Genomic DNA, 23,953 nt, shown 5'->3' on the forward strand with positions numbered 1-23,953 from the left:
TTTAGCCCGAATGTTGTTAGCCCATCTAATGATTAGACCAAGTGATGTTAGACTAACCGTCAGTAAACCGGTCAAGCGGGGGGGGGGGGGGGGCGCGCACTTTTGAACAGAAACGATATTTTTAACATCAAATAATAAATGGTGAATACTACTGCGGTGAGATTTTTTTTTTATTTGCCCCTTTTAAATGATTTTGCATTCTCAAAATGCAAAAAATTATCGCGCGCCGGGGAGCTCCCGCGATCAATCTAATCTTAGGCAAGATTTTGGTCATGGCAAATCCGTTAGCACATTAAAAATGTTTTAACCCTGCATCATAAGGGTATGGTTATGATACATTCATTTATGAATTGTATGCTAGTTGCTACAAATGTCTTTTAAATATGGTTCTAACTTTGAGCATAAACCAATCAAAACATTCTTTGAATACACTGACGTGAAGGGAGGGGGGGGGGGTGTTACACCCACAAATGCAATAATGCCCACAAATGTAATAACGACCACAAATGTAATAACACTTTACCCACAAATGTAATAATGCACTTTACCCACAAATGTAATAATTTTTGATCGCCCACAAATGTAACAATGACTTTACCCACAAATGTAATAAATTTGAAGGGATTTTTGTCGAATCCGTTCCTAAAGTAATACGTTCATATACTCATATAGCACAAAACTGCAGTCTTTTTTTCCAGGCCCGGTTGTTTCAAAAATTATAATATAAGTCCAAAGTCTTTCCCCTTTTCATTCTCATGTCACCTTTGACCAGTGAGCAAATGATTATTTTTTCATTGCACAAAATATTGACCGTTTCATACTTATTTACTCTTTATATGTTTCCCCTTTCTTCTGTAGTTTAATTTATTGATAATTTACCTTCATCATCCTCTGTAATATTCACATCATTTTAAACCACTGAAGCAACTCTCCAAGGCTCACCTACTACGTTCACTCGCTGTATTTCTCCCATAATTACATGACCCTTGAAAGACGGTTTTTGGTCATTATTCTGCGCACCAATTATTGAAAATTTCCTCGCTTGCATTTTGATATTCATATATTTATATCCTAACACATTCACTACAATATAGCCATTGAACAAAGTCATGATAGGCATGTAACAGTACACACAGTATATACACGCGTATACATAGCCCGTGATGTGATAAATTACACACCACTTGTAAGAGGTCTTTGGAAATCATTTTACAACTATTGAAAATCTGCTCGCTCGTGTATTGATATTCATATCTTTGTATCCTAACACATTCACTACAATATAACCATTGAACAAAGTCACGATAGGCACGTAACTGAATTGCTCAAAGATGGTATAATGTAATCTACACAAAGTATAAACGCACGTATACATTGCCTTGATGTGATAAATTACGTACCACTTGAAAAAGATTTTTGGGAATAATTTTATTACTACTGAAAATTTGATTGATCGCTTCGTTCGCTCGCATATTGATATTAATTGTAAATCATTGCTTTATAGCCATGAAAACATCGTCATATGAAAGATGGTAGTATTATGTTCATATACATCCTTATACATAGCCCTTGGTGTAGGGTGTCACAAAAATTTTGATTTTTGGATTAATATATTGCTATCAACCCCTCCACTACTTTGACCTCATTTACGCCAGTGGAGAATCAAACTTTACAATTTGATGAATAAAAGAGAGAAAAAATGTGTTTCTTATTGTGAATGTTTTTTCATGGGATATTATTCGGTTGTTGAAGAATCAAATATCAAGTACAAAGCAAATTTAGAAGCTATGTTAAATTATTGAGCTATTCGGGCTAAGTACAAATATTTCAAGGGGGTATTATTGATAAATTCATTTTTCGCAGATTCTAAAAATAAACATGAAAAGAGAAACAATGATGCCTGAATTTTCAATGGTCAGGACCTGTTTACTATTGACTGTTAAATGACAATTGATTTTAATAACAATTCAAGAAAAGATTCATTGCAAAGTGAAATTAGCAATTTTAGTTTATATAAGATATTATAGCCTCATGAGACAATTTGAATATCATTATAATTTTATTAAGTACTTTTTCTTTACATATAAAAATCTCCAAATAAATATTACCTTTGCAATTGATACCATCGATGACAGTGCTGAGTAGAAGTCATCATGATACCAACCATCGAGTGTGAGGTTCTTCAGATTATTCATCTTACAGATGAACTGAGCGAGATAACATGATGCAGACGGACGTTGACTGAGATCATCAAAGTGGCGAAAAATCTCAATCTGATTTAATAGTTACGTCAAAATAAATTTAAAATTATTTTACATTCCTTACACTCCAGTGTGTATTGAAATCATATTTACCATATCAGTAATTAATTTCAACAACATAATAAGACGCTAATGTTGTATGACAGTATTCATGATAAAAGATCAATGTAATAAAACAAAAATCAACAACAATTGAAATGTGTTTTACATTTCCTTTTGCGTGTCTCCTATAACACTTTACCCCTCATTTGGTAAATTTTCATCCCAATTATTAACTGAAAATAGATATAGTAATACAAATTTGATACAATTTCTTTTACATAAGGTTCATTTTGCAGCATAGCATCGTTCCAACGGTATGTAGCAGAAAGCACACAGTCCCAAGAGTAAAAAGAGTACCTAATATCAAAATGATTATTGCGAGGTTTTCAGCTTTCAAACAATAACGAATTACAAGCGGTTTATCGAACAAAATGTATCCAATATGACTTTATTTGATTTGATTTGATTTATTTATTTCCGTTTTACAATTGTACATAATATGATGAACATAACATAGCATGGTCGAAAATACTACCAGACAAAATGTAATTTATACAACATATTCATAAATTTAAGGAACATAATTCAGTAAATAAAGATATCTCAAATGACATTTGTATTTAAAGTAAAACGGAGGGACTTGTCGAAAAAAGCAAAGCTTGTACAAGAGGCAAGCCCCTTTCTTAGTTCCATTACAAAATTACAACAAATAAATATTGGGTCTAAATAATAACTTTGTTTAAAAATAAATACAAACAATTTTATGCACTTGACAAAAATGTAACTGATGGATTGTGTGAGAAAATATTAAGTTTTACAATATTATAAGAGAGGAGGAGAAGACAGGAGGGAAAGAGGGGTGCAGTACACTAAGTAGAAAAAAAGAAGAAGGCGGGCAGCAGGAGCAGGTACTTTGGCTTATTGCAATTTTAAGAAGAAAAAATAAAACAATTAATATACATGACTTGTGTACATAATATGGGCGCATGTACACAAAAGTCGAGTATGATTAAATTAGTTATTCACAGCTTGACCTGTTTGCAACGAGTATTGCAGAATTAACATTTTTTTCAGTTTGCGTTTAAAAATATTTACGTTGGGGGATTCTTTGAAATCTTGACGGTTTTCATAATACATTAAAAGGAATTTGAATAGGAGAACGAATCAATGTTGGATTATAAGTAGTAATAATTTACATTATTTTAGTCTGGTCCTTGGATCGCAATGCTTGTTTTATCCGAATTATAAACCTAATAGCCCCCATTTCTTGTACCACCTTATTACTACACTGGAACTATATTGAAATTAATGATTGGTATAATATACAGAATACATATATTGTTGAGCGAGATATGTATTTTGTTTATCACAATATAGTATAGTATAGTATAGTATAGTATAGTATAGTATAGTATAGTATAGTAATGGTTTATTGACAATATATACATGCTTGGCAGCCGGTGGCTGAAATATACATGTTTACAAAATGAGAACATACAAAGATATTTTACAAAGAGTACATAATTAAAAAGAAAAAACAATCATTCAATACATAGTAGATTAAATTACACAAAGATTGTCATTATTATGGATCTAATTAAGTAGTTCTAAGTATAAGTGGAAATATAAATCGCATTCAATCAAATATTGCATGAAAAGACAGAAAAATGCTAAATGAAATCAAATGGTAAAACAAAAGAAAATCATATTCAGGAGGTCAGCAAAAATCTAAATATAGATCAAGCATGTCAAATGTATGTTGTATCATTGTTAATCATGTTAATACATATTAGGTCATTAATCCATGCCTGTTCTATATCTAATTGCTCCCTTTTTCTTCAAAACGCTGTGGCGGCTGGGACGGGTGTGACGGATGACACGGGATAAATCTCTGTTCCACTCCGATATTTATTATTGCTACATTTTGGTTCTCTCCCTTTTCCTTCAAAACGATGTGGCGGCTTGGGTAGGTGTGGCGGATTACGAGGGATTCACCTTTTTTACACCACCGTTCCACCCCAAAGAGAACGAAAATGGATCAATAATAAAATAGCCCTCCATCGGGGATGAACAGTGTTGTAAAGAAAAAAAAAGATGAACCCCTCGTCAGCCGCCAATCCCGCCCCAGCCGTCACAACGGGAAAAAAGTAAATTTGCCAGTACAACCAAGGGTGAATAATTCCCTCTTTAATTTCGAATTAAAATGCCTGGAATATCTATTTTTTAATCCTACTTTAACACTGTATTTTGAGGTATGTTATTTTGTAGAGGGTGTATAATTATGAAATTGTGTTATTTGTACAATTCATTGTGTTTCATCCGATTTGTAGTGAAATAATCGAAATGAGGATAAACAATTATTTTGTATTGCAGTCTTGTAACTTTTTTTTGTAAAAACCGGGGACTTAAAATAAATTCTAAGTGTCTTTAAAAGAGTGGACATTCGCACTGACTTGTGCTGTTAACTTCAAAATCAATGGATTGGTAACAGCATCAAAACGATTCAAAGCGCATGTATAAAACATGTTGAATTAAGACAAAGATGAGCAGCATATTCAGCATGTTCAGGGATAAAGAACGATATATAAATTTATGTTAAGAAATGTACTACTAAACCCGCCATTTTTGATTAGCTTTTTCAACTAAAAAATCGTCATAGAACGTAAATTGGTGTTCAATCTGTCATAATTATTAGCCGATAGAATCTAATAAAACTTGATTCCATCTACTCCGTATCAAATATTATATTTTGGCAGGGTTCAGTTCAATTCCAAGCATTATCCTCAATTTATCTGAAGGAAATCTTGAAATGCAATCATTTAAGGCCTGGTGTAATCTATGTATAGGCATATCAATCTCGTGCTTTTGCCTATGCAGCCCCAAAATTATGGAATGGTTTGCCGTATGTAATAAGATCCTGTCCATCAGTAGAAATGTTCAAACTTAAACTAAAAACCTATCTGGTTAAATAATTCCCATACATCTTTTTACCCCCTTTTCTAATTATGTTCTCAAGCATTTCACCACCTCTTAATTGCAGCGCAATAGAATATATGCATATAGTTTCTGCGCTATATAAATCAATATATATATATATATGTATATATATATCCTCCCATGTTTTGGCTTGTTTATCACCAAATTAAAACAAGTATACCAAACAGAACAAGTGGAACGCCTCTGACAGTCTCGCCTACATTACGGAATTCGATATAGCAGCAGTGCTTCCTTTGAAAAAAAAGCTAATGAATAACTATTCACAGAAAAAACACAAATATTATAACGATGATTATGTCAATTGACCCAAATTGACCTTTGACCATGATCATATGACCTAAGGCATGTGCAAACTAATCATTCATACTTGATGACCCTTAGGTCGATGTTTCATGAGCAAGTACCATAAACTTCCCAAGTTCAACACATACATGTACTCCCAACACGGCCAGAGTTCGTTGACTTCTAAGTGACCTTTAATCTTGGCCATGTTCCTGAAACACACACAGGGTATTCAGGGATAAATTGCTGCTCTTACGTCCAAGTTTCATGAACTAAATCCATAGACTTTTAAAGTTATGGTAATTCCACAAATATCCCAAACATTTGTTGAACCTAAATATCCTTTGACCTTGGTAATGTGACCTGAAACTAGCACATGATATTCAAGGATACTTGATTGCTCTTATGTTCAAGTTTCATGAACTAGATCCATGAACTTTTAAGGTTATGATGACAATTTCTCAAATAACCCCAACATGGCCATGTATTTTCTAAGTTATGATTACATTTCAAAAACTTAACCTTGGTTAAGATTTCAATGTTGACGACGCCGCCGTCGCCGCCGTCGGATAAGCGCCGCCTGTAGTCTCGCTGTCCTATGCAGGCGAGACAAAAATGTATTTCTTATAGGTACACTACTATTCATGCATGTAGATTTGTTAAAAATTTCAAGCTATTGGATTTTGAGAAATTCAACAAACCTGTATTGCTTTCTTATGTTTCTTTTCTTTTCTGCTTTATTTTTTGTGCGTTGTTTTATGTATTTTTTATCAAAATGTAACGTACTCATACTCAGACTTAATTATGAAATATGTTACTCTGACATTTCTGTATAATCATGAAATGGTTATACCAAACAAGTGGAATGTCTCTGGCGGTCTCCCCTGCATCACGCGATTAAATATAGTAGCAGTGCAGACTTTGAAAACTACTATAACTCGCACAAGATGTTCAGTGATACTTGGTTACTCTTATTTCCACGTTTTATGAACTAGACCAATACACTTACAGAGATATGATGGTAATTCAACAAATACCACCAACGTGGCCAAAGTTCATTGACCTTACATGACCTTTGACCTTGATCATGTGACCTGAAACCTGCACAGGATGCTCAGTGATACTTGATAACTCTTATGTCCAGGTTTCACGAGTCAGATCCATAAACTTTCAAAGTTATGATGGTAATTCAACAAATACCCCCATTATGGCCAAAGTTCATTGACCTTTGATCTTGGTCATGTGACCTAAAATGCGCACTGGATGTTCAGTGATACTTGATTACTCTAATGTCCAAGTTTTATGAACTAAGCCAACATACTTTCTAAGTTATGATGGTAATTCAACAAATACCCCCAATTTGGCGAAATTTCTTTGACCCTAAATGACCTTTGACCTTGATCATGTGACGTGAAACGCATGCAGGACTCTAAGTAATACTTGATTAATCTTATGTCTAAGTTTCATGAACTAGGTTCATATATTTATAAGTTATGATGACATTTCAAAAACTTAACCTTAGGTTAAGATTTTGATGTTGATTCCCCCAACATGGTCTAAGTTTATTGACCCTAAATGACCTTTGACCTTGGTAATGTGACATGAAACACAGGCAGGATGTTTAGTGATACTTGATTAATATTAAGGCCAAGTTTCATGAACTAGGTCTATATACTTTCTAAGTTATGCTGTCATTTCAGAAACTTAACATCAGGTTAAGATTTGGTGTTGACGCCGCCGCCGCCGCCGTCGCGGCCGTCGGAAAAGTGGCACCTATAATCTCACTCTGCTATGCAGGTGAGACAAAAATAGTGTAAAAATAATAATGTGATTTATTTTCAGTTTATTCTAATTTTAGAATAAAATAATTATTTACACAATAAAATTACCGTTTTTATACAAAACTATGTAAATTATTGATACAACGCTGTTTAATATAAATGTATTTAGTACAGATTAAAGAAGTGTTTAAAATCATAAATAAACGAAGTTGTAACATATTAAATCATCAATCAAGCATGATTGTTTAACATGTAAAAAACTTATAAGCAGCAATGCATTAAATCTTAAAGAACATATTTATCTTCCACATTAACATGTTTATCTGTGTTTGTTTTTAACATTGCATCATTCCTTGTGGCTGCACTGATTGGGGGAAATTGCGGATGATGCTAGGAATGACAACGTTGAATAGAACTCTTCATGAAGTGAGGGATTGGTGATTTTGAAAATTGACGTCTTTCCATCACTTGGTTTTTCTAACCTTGTAATTTTTTGGACTTCATAGAAATGCATTGTGCTGAAATAAATTGTACAGCATTTTTTGCACGAGAGGGCTGTTTATGATAAATTTGTTATGCTAAGTGTCAATATTCTAAAATGTTAAGTTGATTGACCTTTACCAGCTCACCGGGGTCAAAGGTCAAAACTTATAACGCACACCAATTATCTCTAGAATATAAAGATGCCATACAAATCAATATTAAATCATTATTTTCCAACAAAACCATGTCTATCGTGAAACAATGATGCAAAAAGAAAAATATTTTGATATTTGGCAAGTTTGAAGCCCGGGTTTGGAGTTGGTTGACTAAAGCCCCAGTCACATATAGACACGGATCATCACGGATCAACACGGCAATGCCGGCATGATCCGGGGAGGTCCGGGATCGTTTTGCCCCGGATTGAGCGTTGATGACTGTAAACACGGCATCTACACGGCATATTCACACGGATCTACACGGACCATGCCGGCAGAGCACGTCGTCAACACGGACCAACACGTCAGCAACACGGACCTACACGTCAGCAACACGGACCAACACGTCAGCTACACGGACAGACACGTCAGCAACACGGACCAACACGTCAGCTACAAGGACCAACACGGACCAACACGTCAGCAACACGGACCAACACGTCAGCTACAAGGACCATCACGGACCAACACGTCAGCAACACGGACCAACACGTCAGCTACACGGACCAACACGTCAGCTCAAGGACCAACACTGCAGCTATATTGACCAGCATGGCAAATGAAAATCTGCTCATAATAATGAGCTGATATTTATTTATGTATTTATTTTTCTCATCCTTGTCGCAACATTATATCATGCTGTTTTTAAAAAAAATATCAAAACTTAAAACTTCCTTAATACCATACTAAAATAAAGTTCACTGTCAAACCATATTGACACAAACAAGTAAGCATTCTTTGATAAGTACCCGAGCGTTTTGAAAGCAGATAAATTTAGTAAATGTTGCTCATATTGTAGCTTATTTAAAGAGTTACTAAAATGGGTTAGTTCTGCTTATTAATGGTTTGTAGCTTTCGGAAAGACTAGACTATACGTTTTGAGTATCATTGAAAACGAGGTACCGTTATTATTTTAAGATTAATGTTTCTTATTTCAATTTCGTTTATGTTTCATGTATACATAAAGTATGTTGTCTATGCATTACACCCTACCAATGAAACAAGTATATTGTTATTGTTATGTACTATGGACATGAGTTGAATATAAAACTTTTTTTTACTAATAAAGATGAAACACGTACATGCGCTCGAGACGAGCATTCGAGGACTTTCTTCCTACCGGGTGCACATTCACCTGGGTTGAGTGCAGCACAGTGTGGATGAATTTCTTGCTGACGGAAAACACGCCATGGCTAGGATTCGAACCCATGACCCTTTTTTTGAAAGACGAGAGTCCGAACCACTAGACCACGACGCACCCACATGCTAAAACAATAAGCGGCATCGAAATCGGACTAATTGAAGCTCACCGGTCCTTTGTTCTTATGAGCCAAACCAAAGAAATATGCAAATGAGGTCATTAGCATGCATGTGCCCCATCATCATTTGGCACAGGTAAAATTGAATCCGACACTACCCACATACTAAGCGACATCGGAATCGGAGCTTGCTTTCTTGGTCAGGTTTTTTTAAGGGGGGTGTTGAAATGACGGGAAACAGCCCTACATAACCTCCATACGTCCAACCGAACGCTAAATCACCATAAATAAACCGATACTACAGCGTGTATAAAAAAAACGGGACAGATTTGAAAAGTCTATGAAATATTTGTTTCAAATGTTAATGTCTATATTTTGGTGTTAATAGGTGCTCTAAGGTCTTATCTTTCAAATGCTATTTAAAAAATGGTTTCGTTCATGCTTGAGCGAACACGGAATGTTTTTGTCTGTGGTTAAAAAGGAGGCTTGCGCCAGAATGGCATAAAATTATAAATATGATGATCGGACTTCTTGCTAATTAGCACTTCCTCTTAACCTTTTCATTATCTTTGCCATAACCTTCCAATCATGCGGTCAAATTCATTTTCAGATTTATTTATTTTGCTTGAGTTGTTATGTTGTTGTTTCGTTTTAATATGCTCTCTGTTACAAACAATTTTGTTTCAACCGGAGTATGGGAGAGCGTGGATTTTTTTTTCTTCAAATCCTATCATTGTGTGCTACAAAGGTAATGGTGCCTTTTGAACAGTGCCACACAGATGATGGGCGGGGGCTTGGGATGTTCCCCCCTCCCCCTCAATAAAAAAAAATGATGACCAAGAAAAAAGTGGACAGGAAATAAAAGGAAAGATAGAAAGTAAAATATGATATTATTTTCTTAATATTATGTCAAAATCTATCACAAAATTTGACATTGTAATAAAAAGTGGCAATATTTGCCTGCTTACTTCACTCGCTCACAACTTTTTAATACATTTTACCTTAGCTGCTATATCTAGCTCCTTCAAAATTGACTCAATACACCATTGTCATTGAAAGACATGGATCCCTTCCTGTGTTTCCTGTCAAGCAATAAAACTTGGTCAAGGAATCAATGACCCCTTGAAAAATAGATCCTTTAAAGGTACATAACCTTTTTTTTCACATAATAAAAGGATTTGAATCATCACCAATTGTCCCAATTAATAATGCAAATCTTCTTGCTTGGGTTGACAAAAAAAATATTTTTTTTTCAGTTACTTATGAAGGAAAATTAAAACGTAAGAGAAGTTCAAATGAAAAAAAAATTATAATAATTCAAGTGAATAAAAAAATTTGTAAATAAAATTTGACTGCATAATTCGAAAATTGTGGCACAGATAATGAAAAGGTCAAGAGGGAGTCTCCTGATTAGCAAGAAGTCTGATCATCATATTACTCATATTCTGCAATTCTGGCGCAAGCCTCTTTTTGAACCCCCAACAAAAACGTCCCGTGTTCGCTCAAGCATGAACAATTTGTTTTTTTTATTGCATTTCAAAGATAAGACATTAGAGCACCTATTTACACCAAAATATAGACATCATAATTTGAAACAAAAATTTTATAGACTTTTCAAATCTGTCCCGTTTTGTTTTTTATACGCACTGTATAAGAACAATTTTGGCCAAGATGAACAAGAAAGGCATAGGAAGGAACCTGGAATTCAAACAGAATGATATATTTTATGAAAATCATCGCTAAAATAAGTATTTCATAATTCCATTTTGTTTCTAATCAGTCACGGATATTAGAAGAAAATACGCCTCTGATTACCAGTAAATATTGTGTGTAAAGCAGACACAGTTTTAGCAAATTAACCTTTGGAAGAAAAGATTTACCATGTTTACTCTTATAAAGTGCTCCTATTTCCTGGAGATGTAGAGGGTATTACAAAACATTCCCGATAACCGGACATGATAATAATGTATGATTAGTTTTACAACGATTATACACATTATGATAATCTATAGAAATTAACTGTAAACTTTGTTAGGTGAAACGCCCCCCCCCCCCCCATAAAAAAAAAAACAATCATAACAATAATTTTGAATAAATAAGTGTTAAAATGAACAAATAATAATAATTTAAGTACGTACCTTCGAATGAGTGGCGTTATGAGCAAGCACCTCGGATAAATTTTCATGCATATCCTCTACTCGGCCTGCAGAGATAGCGATCCATGCTGATCTCAGAGTGGATGAGGACCACATGAAGTCAGCCAGGTCCTCTGAAGCAGTCTTTCCACATGCCTTTTTAATGACAAGGTTTTTCAAGTATGCACATCATTTATGAGAAAAGATAACGCCATAGTAATGTGGGGGAGACAATCAAAGATCGATTTTACTCGATTTATTATTTACGTGTATCTTGTTAAATTATGGTGTGGAGTATTTGTCCAAAAGATGGTACATGTACATTGGGCTTTACCTTGATCCTAATAGAGATGAACCATTTCGGGTTGATTATCTGGTGCATGTAGGTACTGAATATGGAAATATTGGAAATTTGACACAGACCACCTGGCACTGATGACATTCAGAAAACAATTAAGCAACATATTGTGCCTGTCACAGTTTCTGGAGCATGGGACTTCTCTACACGGAAGCCGATTTAGCATTTTTAAGCAATGCCTCAAATATTGAAGATTAGGGGGGACGGCGGAGATAGCTAAATATCTTCGAAACTTTACCAAATTACGTAATTTTTTTTATGGTACTGTCACCCAGAGAGTCCGATCAACTCGATTCCTAGGGCTAGTCATAGATGAAAAACTATCTTGGAAACCGCACAGTTGACAATGTCTGCAAAATCATTGCTAGGAAAACTGGCATCCTTGGTAAATTAAAACACTTGCTACCAAACAATATTATGTTATCCTTGTATTCTAAATTAATCCTTCTTTACTTAAATTACGGACTTATAGCTTGGGGGTAATGCAGCAAGTTTGCTAATTAATAGACTATTTATATTGACCCCCCCCCCCCAAAAAAAAAAAAAAAAAAAAAAAAAAAAAAAAAAAAAAAAAACATTCGTATAATAAATAATGCAGATTTGCGGACACATACACCTAATCTATTTTTGAAAATAAAATTCTTAAATTTAAAGAATTGTATACTCTTTCAACTTGTACAGCTTATGTTCAAGCTTAACACTAAACAATTGCCTTTGCCTCTTACTGATATGTTCTCTTTTTTTAAATATAGTTCGATTCATGGTCACTTCACTCGCCAAGCAAACCCTTTTCATTTACCACTCAATGGGACATCATTCGCTCAAAATACGTTTGTTTGACTAATGTATGGGTTCTAAAGCAATTCAATTCACATTTTCAAATATGAAATTATTTCTCCTAAATGATTACTCGATAATTTAATTACCTAATTATAAATTACTGCGCTAATTAGTAAGCATTTTATCTAATAGCGTACAGTAGGATTTTTAAAATACATATATTGATTATTTCACACCAATGATTTATATTAAAATGTACCCATTGCTTAAATTTGTTTGATTGTCTTATCATAAAACAAAAGATGCTATACATACAAGAAATAACAATTTCAGGGGAAGGGGACTTCACGATGCAAGCTCTGGTTTTCAGTTGGTTCTCCCTCCCTTTCAGTTTATTACTCATTTTGATAATACATTGTCCACTGTAATGTGTTATTTTTTGGTGTATACTTCAAATGTGATTATATGTTTCTACGTCAATTATAGATATGCAAAATCGAAGGTGAAAAATTAAAACAATTGACATGAATTTTAATGGATAATAGCCAATCCCACGCAATGGCATTTAGCCATTCTGGTATGCATAAACAGATAGCCTGACCCCATAAACATAGGGTGAGACACAACAATCAGCTTTTTTTTAATCCAAATGAAGAAGAATTGGCGAGAAATGTGATGTACATATGACATACATGTGGTGTTTTACTTGCAATTTATGTTACATTGGGTAACATCATGTACATCAGCTGAAAGGCAATCATGACAGATATGTCATATCTAATGTTAAACATCAGAAGCTCACTTCTAATGACACTAGTATATATAAATATCCAATATCCAATGAACCATAATACGATTTAACCTATTTTTTAGCCTTAAAACAGGGGTTCAGAAATGTAAATTTGGGTAAAATTGCCTTTTAACTCTACAAAAAAAGAATGATTTAAAAGTAATATAGGTTTTCCCGTCCAATTTCGTCAAAATTTCAACCGATCTAATGATCTAATAATTCAATTTGCAACTAATTTGAATGACCTATGAGATCAGCATTTAAATATCCAAATACTTAATTCAATTTAATTCTATTGGCGCGCGATTCCATGGTTATCTCATTGAAACATGTATAAATCACGATCAAATTAAAATAACTGAAGAAGTGTTTTCAAATTCGCACCGGTACCTTCGTTTCGAACGTTTAGGAACTCAAAATCATTAATATGCAATCACTTATAGGATATGGACAGTGTTTTTCGTTGTTGATGTTGTTTACTTTTTTTGAATATTTATGGAAATGGATTTTACTCCTAAATTGGATGTTTACAATTTTACTGAAATGTATCATCCCTCTGACAAACCATCATCGGAACAACAACTCGTTTTTGTGCCACTTACAATACCATGTTTCTTATCCCTACCCTAAAACGATATAAATTACAATTATGTAAAATAAAAAAGAACAAGATGATGAAGAGAAAATACCTTCCACTGGCATAGGTCATCCACCCACTCACTGGCGAATCCAGGGGGGGAGGGGCACAACCGACTCGTGCCCCCCCCCCCCCCCCCCTCTTGGCACAATTAATTTTTGTGATTTTATCAATACGATGTACAGTACGGCAACAAAAGGGATGTACTGTAATAGTCATACCCTTATTCTTAGGTTAAAAACTTTTTTTTGCTCGTCAAATTCCTCGGGAAAATGTGCCCCCCCCCCCTTTGGGAAATCCTGGATCCGCCCCTGCACCCACTCATCAATCACTAAAAGAATAAGCGTTTACAACCATATCCTATAAGTTTTACATGAATAAAGTCTTTATTAAACATAATGGAATATAATTATTTTAACTGAAAATGTTAGAAAAAATAGAAAATAGGGTAAAGTAAAACAAAAATTGTATAAAGTAATGAAAAAACATGAACACAGAAACATGTTATCTCAATTTGGATGTTAAAAGTGCAATTATGTGTGCCGATAAATGAAATTGAAAATGGTATTTTAGGCGAAATTAAATGATCAGTTCATCGTCGCGAAATCAAATGACACCTTTGGGCCATTGATTTGAACGAATTTCTCTCTAAATTGAATTTCTAGAAAATTCAAAGGAATGATATAGAACGGAATTGAATGCAAAATAAATGAAAATGAACCATGTGTGCAGAGGGTGGACGAAATATTTTGAATTTGAACGTCCTTTCATTAATTTAAATGCAACTCTGATGAAATTGGACGGGAAAACCTATAACATTTTGGAAAAGCAATTTGTCTTACCCTAAAAGCATATAAATAGACAGCAAAAACAGAGAAATTTAAGGGCCACCAAGTAAAGAAGTTGCGGCCACAAATGATTTTTTTCTTTGGGGTGGGGGTGGCGGCCATTTTGAATTTAGGCCCGGCAGCGCGTTTCCGTTTTACACCCTGGCGAAGGCATTTTCCGCAAAAATAGCCACAAAGCGACTAGTGAAGAGTCTACACACGTCGCTGGTTGCAGCGTGCGACACACCACCGCATGCAATCAGCAATCCTCGGCATTTCATGTACAGAGCAGTCATATGAGTGAAATCCGAACATGCTTTTGCAGTTACGTTTTTTTAATGAATGTTAATGACAGACAAAATCAAAATAAAAAGATACCTATAATAGAAAGACAAATTGAAGTTTGATGGATTGATACACATAGATGCCGAAAGATAGATATATAGAAGACTGATAAATAGATAGAGACATAGATAGATAGATATAAATAGAGAGTGAGAGAAAGACATGCAGAGAGATGGATAAATATAGATAGATGGGGGAGAGAACTTGAGAGAGGGGGAGAGAGATGTTATAGATAGATAGATAGATGTATGGACGGATAAAGAGAGAGAGATAAAGAGAGAAAAAAAGACAGATGGATAGATAGATAGATAGATAGAGAGGGAGGGAGAGAGAGAGAGAGAATTTGAGAGAGAGATAGATGTTAGATAGATAGATAAAGAATGAGAGAGACATAGAATATATACAAATTAAAAGATAGATAGATAGATAGATAATGTAGTTACATAAATAGATATATAGATAGATAGATATATATATGGACGGAAAAAGAGAAAGAGAGAAAAAAAGACAGACAGATGAATAGATAGATAGATAGAGGGGGAGAGAGAGAGATAGATAGATATATATAAGATAAAGAATGAGAGAGACAGAGAAGATAGACAAATTAACAGATAGATAGATACTGTAGTTACATATATAGATATATAGAGGGAGAGAGAGAGAGAGAGAGATAGACAATTTGAGAGATAGATAGATAGATAAAGAATGAGAGAGACAGAGAAAAAAAGACAGACAGATTGATAGATAGATAGATACTGTAGTTACATAGATAGATAAATAGATATAAGATAGATAGATGGGGGAGAGAACTTGAGAGATGGAGAGATATGTTATAGATAGATAGATATATGGACTGAAAAAAGAGAAATAGAGAAAGAGAGGAGAGAACAAAAGACAGACAGATGGATAGATAGATAGAGGGAGATAGAGAATTTGAGAGATAGATGTTCTGCGGATATCTTCGGTGCGGACTTTTGGATCGCGCGCCCAGCTGATTATGTAAACAAACGTAGACGTAGACTCTTCACTAGTCGCTTTGTGGCTATTTTTCCGGAAAATGCCTTCGCCAGGGTGTAAAACGGAAACGCGCGGCCCGGCACACTTCTTTCCCGGACGCAAGACAAACAAAAATATAATTTCATGTTAAAAATACATAAAAAAGAATTAAAAACAAGTGGAACGACTCTGGCAGTCTCGTACGTGTGCACTACGCAATTCGATATAGCGGCAGTGCCTCCTTTGAAAACAGCTAATGAATAATTATTCACAGAAGAAAACACTAATATGATAATAAAATATTATGTTCATTGAACCAAAATGACCTTTGACCATGATCATGTGACATAAGACATGTGCAAAACAATAATTCATACTTGATTACTCTAATGTCGATGTTTCATGAGCTAGATCCATAAACTTCATAAGTTAAGATGCCAATGTAACCCATACTCCCAACACAAGGCAACATGGCCAGAGCTCATTGACCTTTAAATAACCTTTGATCTTGGCCATGTTCTTGAAATGCACACAGGTTATTCAGGGATACATTGCTGCTCTTATGTCCAAGTTTCATGAACTAGATCCATAGACTTTTGAAGGTATGATGACAATTTCACAAATATCCCCAACATTACCAAAGTTTGTTGACCCTAGATGAACTTTGACCTTGGTCATGTGACCTCAAACTCACACATGGTTTTTTAGGGTGCATCGTTGTTCTTATGTCCAAGTTTTATGAACTAGGTTCATAAACTGCCAAAGTTAGGACAACATTTTAAAAACTTAACCTTGGTTAAGATTTCGATATTGATTCCCCCAAAATGGTCGAAGTTCATTGACCCTAAATGACCTTTGACCTTGCTCATGTGACCTTAACCTCAGACAAGATGTCTAGTTATACTTGACTGCTCTTATGTCCAAGTTTCATGAACTAGGTCTATATACTTTTTAGGTTATGTTGACATTTCAAAAACTTAACCTTGGTCAAGATTTCAATGTTGACGATGCCGCCGTCGGAAAGCGGCGCCTATAGTCTCGCTCTGCTTTGCAGGCGATACAAAAAACTGATGGCGTATCGAAATTTCAAAATTGGGATGTTTGATCCATATAGCCCACTCTTGATATTTTTTTTGCTATTTCATCCGCAATTGTTAAAACAAATTTGTCGTCAGAGTGAATTTCTTTAAAATTTTACCGTTGCTGTTCCTTACGGATTGCTTTAAAAATTTACTTACCACTTTACGATGATTCATGATAAATATATGTCCCGCTACTGTGTGCGCCGGTATCTTCTCCGCGATCACAAGTGTCTTGCTGGATGAAGTTGATAGATGATCTGCCACAGCTTTGGCCACTGCTTGGTCTTGACTCTCATATGCTACATCAATAATGAAGTCATCATCATTACGCCAATATCCCATTGATCGCGTTGTCGTTGATGCTATGAGACGTGTTATGATATCCAATCCGACCTCCTTTTGTTGGGCGGAGATGAAGTACAGAAGCTCACGGAATTCACTCGCTTTTTCGATTATATCCTTCGTCAACCTGTCGTACTCGCTTCTGCCTGAATTGTGGAGAGATGCCAGATACATTCCTGAAAGATACTCCTGAAACAGCTTATGAGGGAACTGGACAGATGAGACTGCAGAATGAGAATGGTGTCTTCTCTCTCTCCGAGAAGGACTTTGCGTTTGCTTAGTGAGTACCCCAACTTGGCAACCTGTATCCACAGAACCCGATAAGCTATGGAACTCCTGTTCAGTGAACACTAGCTTTCTGTCATGAAGCCCCTGCAAGGCAATACAACCGATATCGGATAGATGACGTAGAATGTCCTTCCGTTTCCTATCCATTTTCCCACCAACATCAATTGCAGACGTATCGAGCTTGGAAAGATAATGGTCTACTAAAAAGTGGATCATCTCATCAAACAGTTGGGAAAACGTTTGCAACTTGGACATTGCACTTCGCCGTTCGCCGTCGAAGTCTTTCCACATGATGCACAGCATTACTGTGTATATTGGGAATGGGGCCATGTTCTCTCTGATCACATCGTTGTTTGATATGAATCGATTCAAATCTTCAGCCGGAGTTGTGTCTGGATGGAAGAACTTAGTGATGTAGGCAGACAGATTATTAGCAGAAAAACCTTCGACCGCAATGAAAGCATAGAGCTTTCTAAGCTCACTAATCTTCCGTATCTCATCTGATTTCCATCCTCTTGATGTAATTAGCACTCTCCCTGACTTGAACAGCCGATTTAAGATGATCAAGGCGATCTGGTGAGGGTTGTTTAGATCACCAGCTAACTCGTCTAGGCCGTCCAGAACAAGAAAGACGTCTTTCTGGTGGGAGAAGATATGTTTGTTTAGCTGCATGGCTGTAATCTCAATGTCGTCTGGGAGGTAAGACTTTATTATCTCTCCAATAGTCTTATCACTTACGTCACGAAGAAGGACGAGAAGTACCAGTTTGAACTTTTGGTAGCCTGCTCCATGAATCCAGTCCCAAGCAATCTTTGCACAAAGAGTTGTCTTCCCCACACCTCCTTCACCTTCAACCAGCAAACGTTTAGGAAGAACTCCGTTGACTTTAGTCTTGAGCAAGTCAGCGTAGAGTAGCGGTGCCTTACTTGTTGTCCTCTTATTTTCTTCCATCATTATTAGGTTGGTGAAGATCTCATCAAACTTGAATAAAACGCCACTGTTCAGTGGATCTGCTTGAATCTGACAGTTGTGAATTAAATAATATTCTTTGACCGCTTTTATGACATTCTGGAATTCCTCTTCCGTCAGTGATGGTATGTGATCACCAACCTGACCTGTAGTAAGATAGAAAATAGCATGTCATTAAGACTAACTAATAAAATGTAATTAAATATGTATACCTTTAGTTGATATTTCGTGTTATTTGTTAATAGTCTTTATGTTTTCTTGCTGCTGTTTTTAGCATACTTTCATGACTTTGGAAATACTTAATGTAAATTTCAGAATTATTTGAGTTTTCCACTTCATTATGGCTAACAAACAAAAACAAGAAATACCTTTACACTCTCGTGATTACTAATTTTTTTCAAATTCTATATTAACGAACATTTTTTTATCAGTATCGTCATTTGCATTCTCATTTTATAAATATAATTTACTATTACGTATCATTTATCATTATCGACTTTATTGTGTCCATCATCCTTCCTCAAACTCTCATTGTTATTATTTCCATTTATATAACATTATCATTATTCTATTTACTCTACACAGCAGTAGGATAGGTGATTTTAATCACCTTTCAGTACATTGTCGGCAAGCTGTACCAGTTTGATGTCTTTTAACTTGTTGGATAGTTTCTCCCTCGCTTCATAATCTCGCACTCTCTTCAGCCATTCGCAAAGCATCTTATACGTAGCTCCCATGATGTTGCTAGTGTTATCTCTCTCAAACCGACTTAGTTGAGCCTCAGTGAATCCTAGAGCTAGCCCCACCTTCCTGAAGTCTGATGGATCCATACCATCAGCAAGGAGATTTAACTCATGTTCAGTTAGATTCCTAGGGTTATATTGTATAGAGAATGAATCAGAATCGTGTTCGCTCCCACATTACTTTTTCTATTTGTAGAATATGTTCGGGTAAAAGATTCGCATTATGAATATCCATTTAAGTGTTTCATATTGATGCAATACATTTTTACCCATCAATAATAACAAAAATCATTATATATGACGCAAAAACTGAACTGTGGCAGCTTGAGGCTGAACGATTCCTCAAAAGGAGTGTTTGCGTAATCAAGCGACGCACTCGACTTCCGGCAAATGCCATTGGACTGTACAAGAATATAATCATCCAATATTGACATTATGAATCAATTTGTTATACTGTCACAATAAGGAACTAAATTCAATTTCCTTACTTGGTATTTGGACCCGGGTTAGACTCCACGTCACCAGACCTTAGTAGGAGCACGTTGGTCATATGAGAAGAGTAAGTCCTTTTGATTACATCACCGTGCGATAGAGGCGATCTGGCATGTCCAACGACTGGAGAAATTGGTGTTTCATGATACTCTGCGACCTTTTGATTAGGGAGTAACATAGAGGGAGAGACAACAGTAAAACACAATTTACTTTGCAAACTGTTCTTGGTAGTTCTAGGAAATTCATATTTTTCCAACTCCCTTTTTTTGCAAATGTTAAACCCAACATAAATTTTACTAAACATTACATGACGGTTTTTTTTTAGTTATAAGTGGTTGTGCCAAAATGACCAGCAATAATATCCTGAATTATCTTTAGAATACAATGTCCAAACTAAATAAATTGTTATACATGTATCTTATCATGATTATTGTGTATGTTTAACTCATACTATCAGAAGTTTCTATAATACTCGTCAGACACGCTCTTTCTTTACTTGTTGCTTGATATATCTCGGTAGGTAAATATAAAAAAAAAAATACAGCTAGCTTTCAGATGTCTTTTTTTTTCGTATTATCCTGATAACATTGTGTTTCTACTTATTCTAAGTGAGACAAAAATAGTTCTGGTAAAAAATGAATTTTAGATATCACACCTACCCTGGTACAAGATGATACGTTTTCAGCGTTACCTAGTAGATTCATCACAGAACTAGGCGGAGATTCGTCATATGTTTCTGATGGTAAAGGGTTTGATGTCTCCTTCTCGTCATGTTTGCTGTCATCCTGATCACCAGTGATGGCTGTAGCTACATGCAACTGTGGGGTTGAATCCGATAAGCAGTCTGGTTGGTCTGGTTTACTAAGTTCAGGTGATGCGTGAGGAATGGTTATATATCTCATGTCCAACTCGTCTTCGTCACAAGGGTTGGTAGGTTTAGCGTCAGAAGGATCCGGTACAGGATTGGATTCTTTGTCTGTGGAACATGTTCAAAGCGTACGGTCATCAGCGCACAGAGATTCATAATAATAGTAATAATAATAATAATAATAATAATAATAATGTTAATAATGATAATAATAATAATACAATCTAAAAAGGAAGAGCTAATTTAGCTCTTAAAGAGCGTGTTTAGTGACTGCACTTCGGAGTGCTGATTTTTCTCGTTCTGAATTTTGAACTAGACAAATCAGCACTCCGAAGTGCCGTCATTATACACGCTCGTTAAGAGCTAAATTAACCCTTCGTTTTTTAGTGTAACAATAATAATAATAACACTTATAATAATACCAACATTCTTATATCATGTATATAGCACATATCACTGTCAACTGCGTCCATATGCTATTTTAGAAAAAAAAAAAGATAAAGCAAAGAAAATTTTCTGGACATCGTGGCACTATTAAAAACTCAATATTTTTTTTCTTAGGTATGTTTTTCCAAATGGATTTCATCTTGGGTGTAGAAGAGTTCTTGACATAATTATGATAAGGTGGTATTCTAAAGTGAAGGGGCAGCATGGGCAAATAATCGCTCTCCATAACGTGATCTAAGCAATAGGACAATTCAAACGATCCTTTTAAGCTGATCTAAGATTGTGAGCAGGTACAAACTTCACTAAACAATTGAAGGGATGCTCCGGGCTGAGGATATTTCTTAATAACTAAATAGGGTAAAATTCACAGAGCAAATTGCTAATTACAAATAACACATTAATTGAATGTCAAAGTTTAGCAAAATTTTATTTAAAAAAAACAGTTAAATGCACGTCCTCATGGATATTCATTAGGTAGGTTGATGATGTCACATCCCCACTTTCCTTTTTCTTATATTATTACATTAAATCATAATTGTTTCATTTTCTTCATATGTGTGTTTATGATGCGTCTTCAATATGATGAAATAAGCTGCAACAATAAATACCTAATACACTTAAAGATAAATTCCAGTTCTGGTAACGATCTCAAAATGACTTTTTACAGAATCTAATATAATGACCACCCAAGTGTCTGTTTGTATGAATAAAAAATATGTGCCAAAGGATTTTGGAAGAAATTGTGAAATTGCTGAGAAATAAGCAAAATAAGCGCGGATTCGGTCACTTCCGTCGGATCTTTATTCCTGCAATAATAATACACTGTCCCACGTGTACCTATCTGTGATCTTCAGTGTGAACATTTTTCAGCGTAGATTTCAAGATTTCACAAAGTTCAGTGTATGTAACTGTACCAGATCTACATCCCCGATGATATACTGATAATTAAGCCTGGTTTTACAGACTATCTCATGAAATCAGTGTTTACTGCAACTACTGGCATTTCTCTTTAATCAGCTGTCAATCCAATTGTTTTAGTTCTTGGTAAAAAAGTTTTAAAAAATCATACAATAAAATACAAAAGAACAAGTGGGGATAAAACATCATCAATTTGCTCATTGAATATTCATGAAGACATGCCGAGAACTGTTTCACCGGAATAATACAAATGTTTAAAATGCCATAACTTTGTTATTCCTTGTTCAATTTCGTTCAAATTTTCAGTGTTTTCTTTGTCCGACTTTTCTTTATCTGTTTAAATCATATAATTTTCAGCCCGGAGCATCCCTTTAATAAGATATTTTGGAGCCATTGCATGGAGACAATGATAAGTTAAAAACAGTACTTTAAACATTACACGCGACTGGACCAGGAGCCAATTAAGACAGGTGTGATGTGGGAATATTGTTTTACGGTTAACTAGTCGTACTGCAGAATTTTGAATTACTTGTAACCTGTTAACTTGGGAATCGGGCATCATGTAGAGTAAACTATTACAGTAACCTAGATGACGTAGTACAAGAGCCTGGACAAGCTGGCCAAACCGTAACGATATTACACATAGTAAATGATCCATGTTGAGCGTGTTGAGTGACATTACCTGGGCTTTTGATATCACACGATGATCCATTGACGGCGGCACAACCAGGAATAGCCAAAGTCGACAGAGTCTGACCATACACATCGACTTTTGTATTGTCGATGTTAGTTGGAAATTCGGTTTGGGAGGTTTTCAGGTCTACAACGTCTGAAGACGGGGGTTGTTGAGAAGACTTGTTGACATTTTGGCTATTTTCATCTTTTGAAGAACCATTGCAAGATGGGTTATTGCTATTGGCATTGTCATTTTCGTTTGATTGTTCAGTTTCTTTCTTCGGGTCATGACGATACCTCCCGAGATACGTGCCAATCCTGACACGCCAGACACTAAGAGAGACGGGCATGGTGACATCAGGAGACTGCATGGCATAATAAAACATACACGTACCATTGATAAATAGTGGACACATTGATGTAGTGATGTATTAAAAGAATCAGTTTAAAATTCAAAATATATTATCCTTTAAATAAACACATACAATGGCATAGTGGCCAGTATTCTGAACTCATAGTCTTAAGATGGGGTTCGATTATAGGGAACCACAGATAACGCAGGTCTCCATAACCACATGATTAATGTTATCATCGCATTTTGCATGTTTTGGCACTCAAACAGTCAGAAAATCGTGTTATTATAAATGAAAAAAAAAAATCTTCACCATACAATGTAAAAAATGAAGTGCTAAAAAAAATATTTAGCACTTACAGTGCCTGTATAGTGACTGCACTACGAGTGCTGATGTTCTAGTTCAAATTTAAACTAGAAAATCAGCACTTGTAGTGCAGTCACTATACAAGCACTACAAGCACTACAAACTAGCACTTCATTTTTACGCTGTATAGAATACAGGAAAAATCTCATTAAAATCAAATGAGGCGCATTGGGTAAAGGATTTGTTTGTGCTTAGCTTCGCATAGTTTTTAACCCCAGATCA

At 35.3% G+C, this 23,953-nt stretch overlaps 1 protein-coding gene across 1 annotated transcript; it reads right to left on the reverse strand.

The window, feature by feature from the left end:
- Nucleotides 1–1,915: 1,915 nt before the first annotated feature.
- On the reverse strand, nucleotides 1,916–23,373 carry LOC135153834 (uncharacterized). The gene is made up of 8 exons (XM_064098004.1): nucleotides 23,020–23,373; nucleotides 20,764–21,080; nucleotides 20,101–20,261; nucleotides 19,480–19,739; nucleotides 17,427–19,015; nucleotides 11,459–11,611; nucleotides 2,109–2,273; nucleotides 1,916–1,936 (listed from the first exon to the last, which is right to left on the reverse strand). Exons 1-8 carry the CDS (start codon nucleotides 23,360–23,362, stop codon nucleotides 1,916–1,918), a joined length of 3,009 nt encoding a protein of 1,002 aa, XP_063954074.1. The 5' UTR covers nucleotides 23,363–23,373.
- Between the last annotated feature and the right edge of the window lie 580 nt (nucleotides 23,374–23,953).

This window comes from Lytechinus pictus, chromosome 4 (assembly GCF_037042905.1).
Source record: "Lytechinus pictus isolate F3 Inbred chromosome 4, Lp3.0, whole genome shotgun sequence".
Lineage (NCBI taxonomy): Eukaryota > Metazoa > Echinodermata > Echinoidea > Temnopleuroida > Toxopneustidae > Lytechinus > Lytechinus pictus.

Coding starts and splice junctions, on each gene's coding strand:
- LOC135153834 (XM_064098004.1), bottom strand. CDS start 23,362: ATGCCCGTCTCTCTTAGTGTCTGGCGTGTCAGGATTGGCACGTATCTC. Junction 20,262..20,763: donor ACGTATCATCTTGTACCAGG/GTAGGTGTGATA, acceptor CCTAATCAAAAG/GTCGCAGAGTATCATGAAAC. Junction 19,740..20,100: donor AACCCGGGTCCAAATACCAA/GTAAGGAAATTG, acceptor ATATAACCCTAG/GAATCTAACTGAACATGAGT.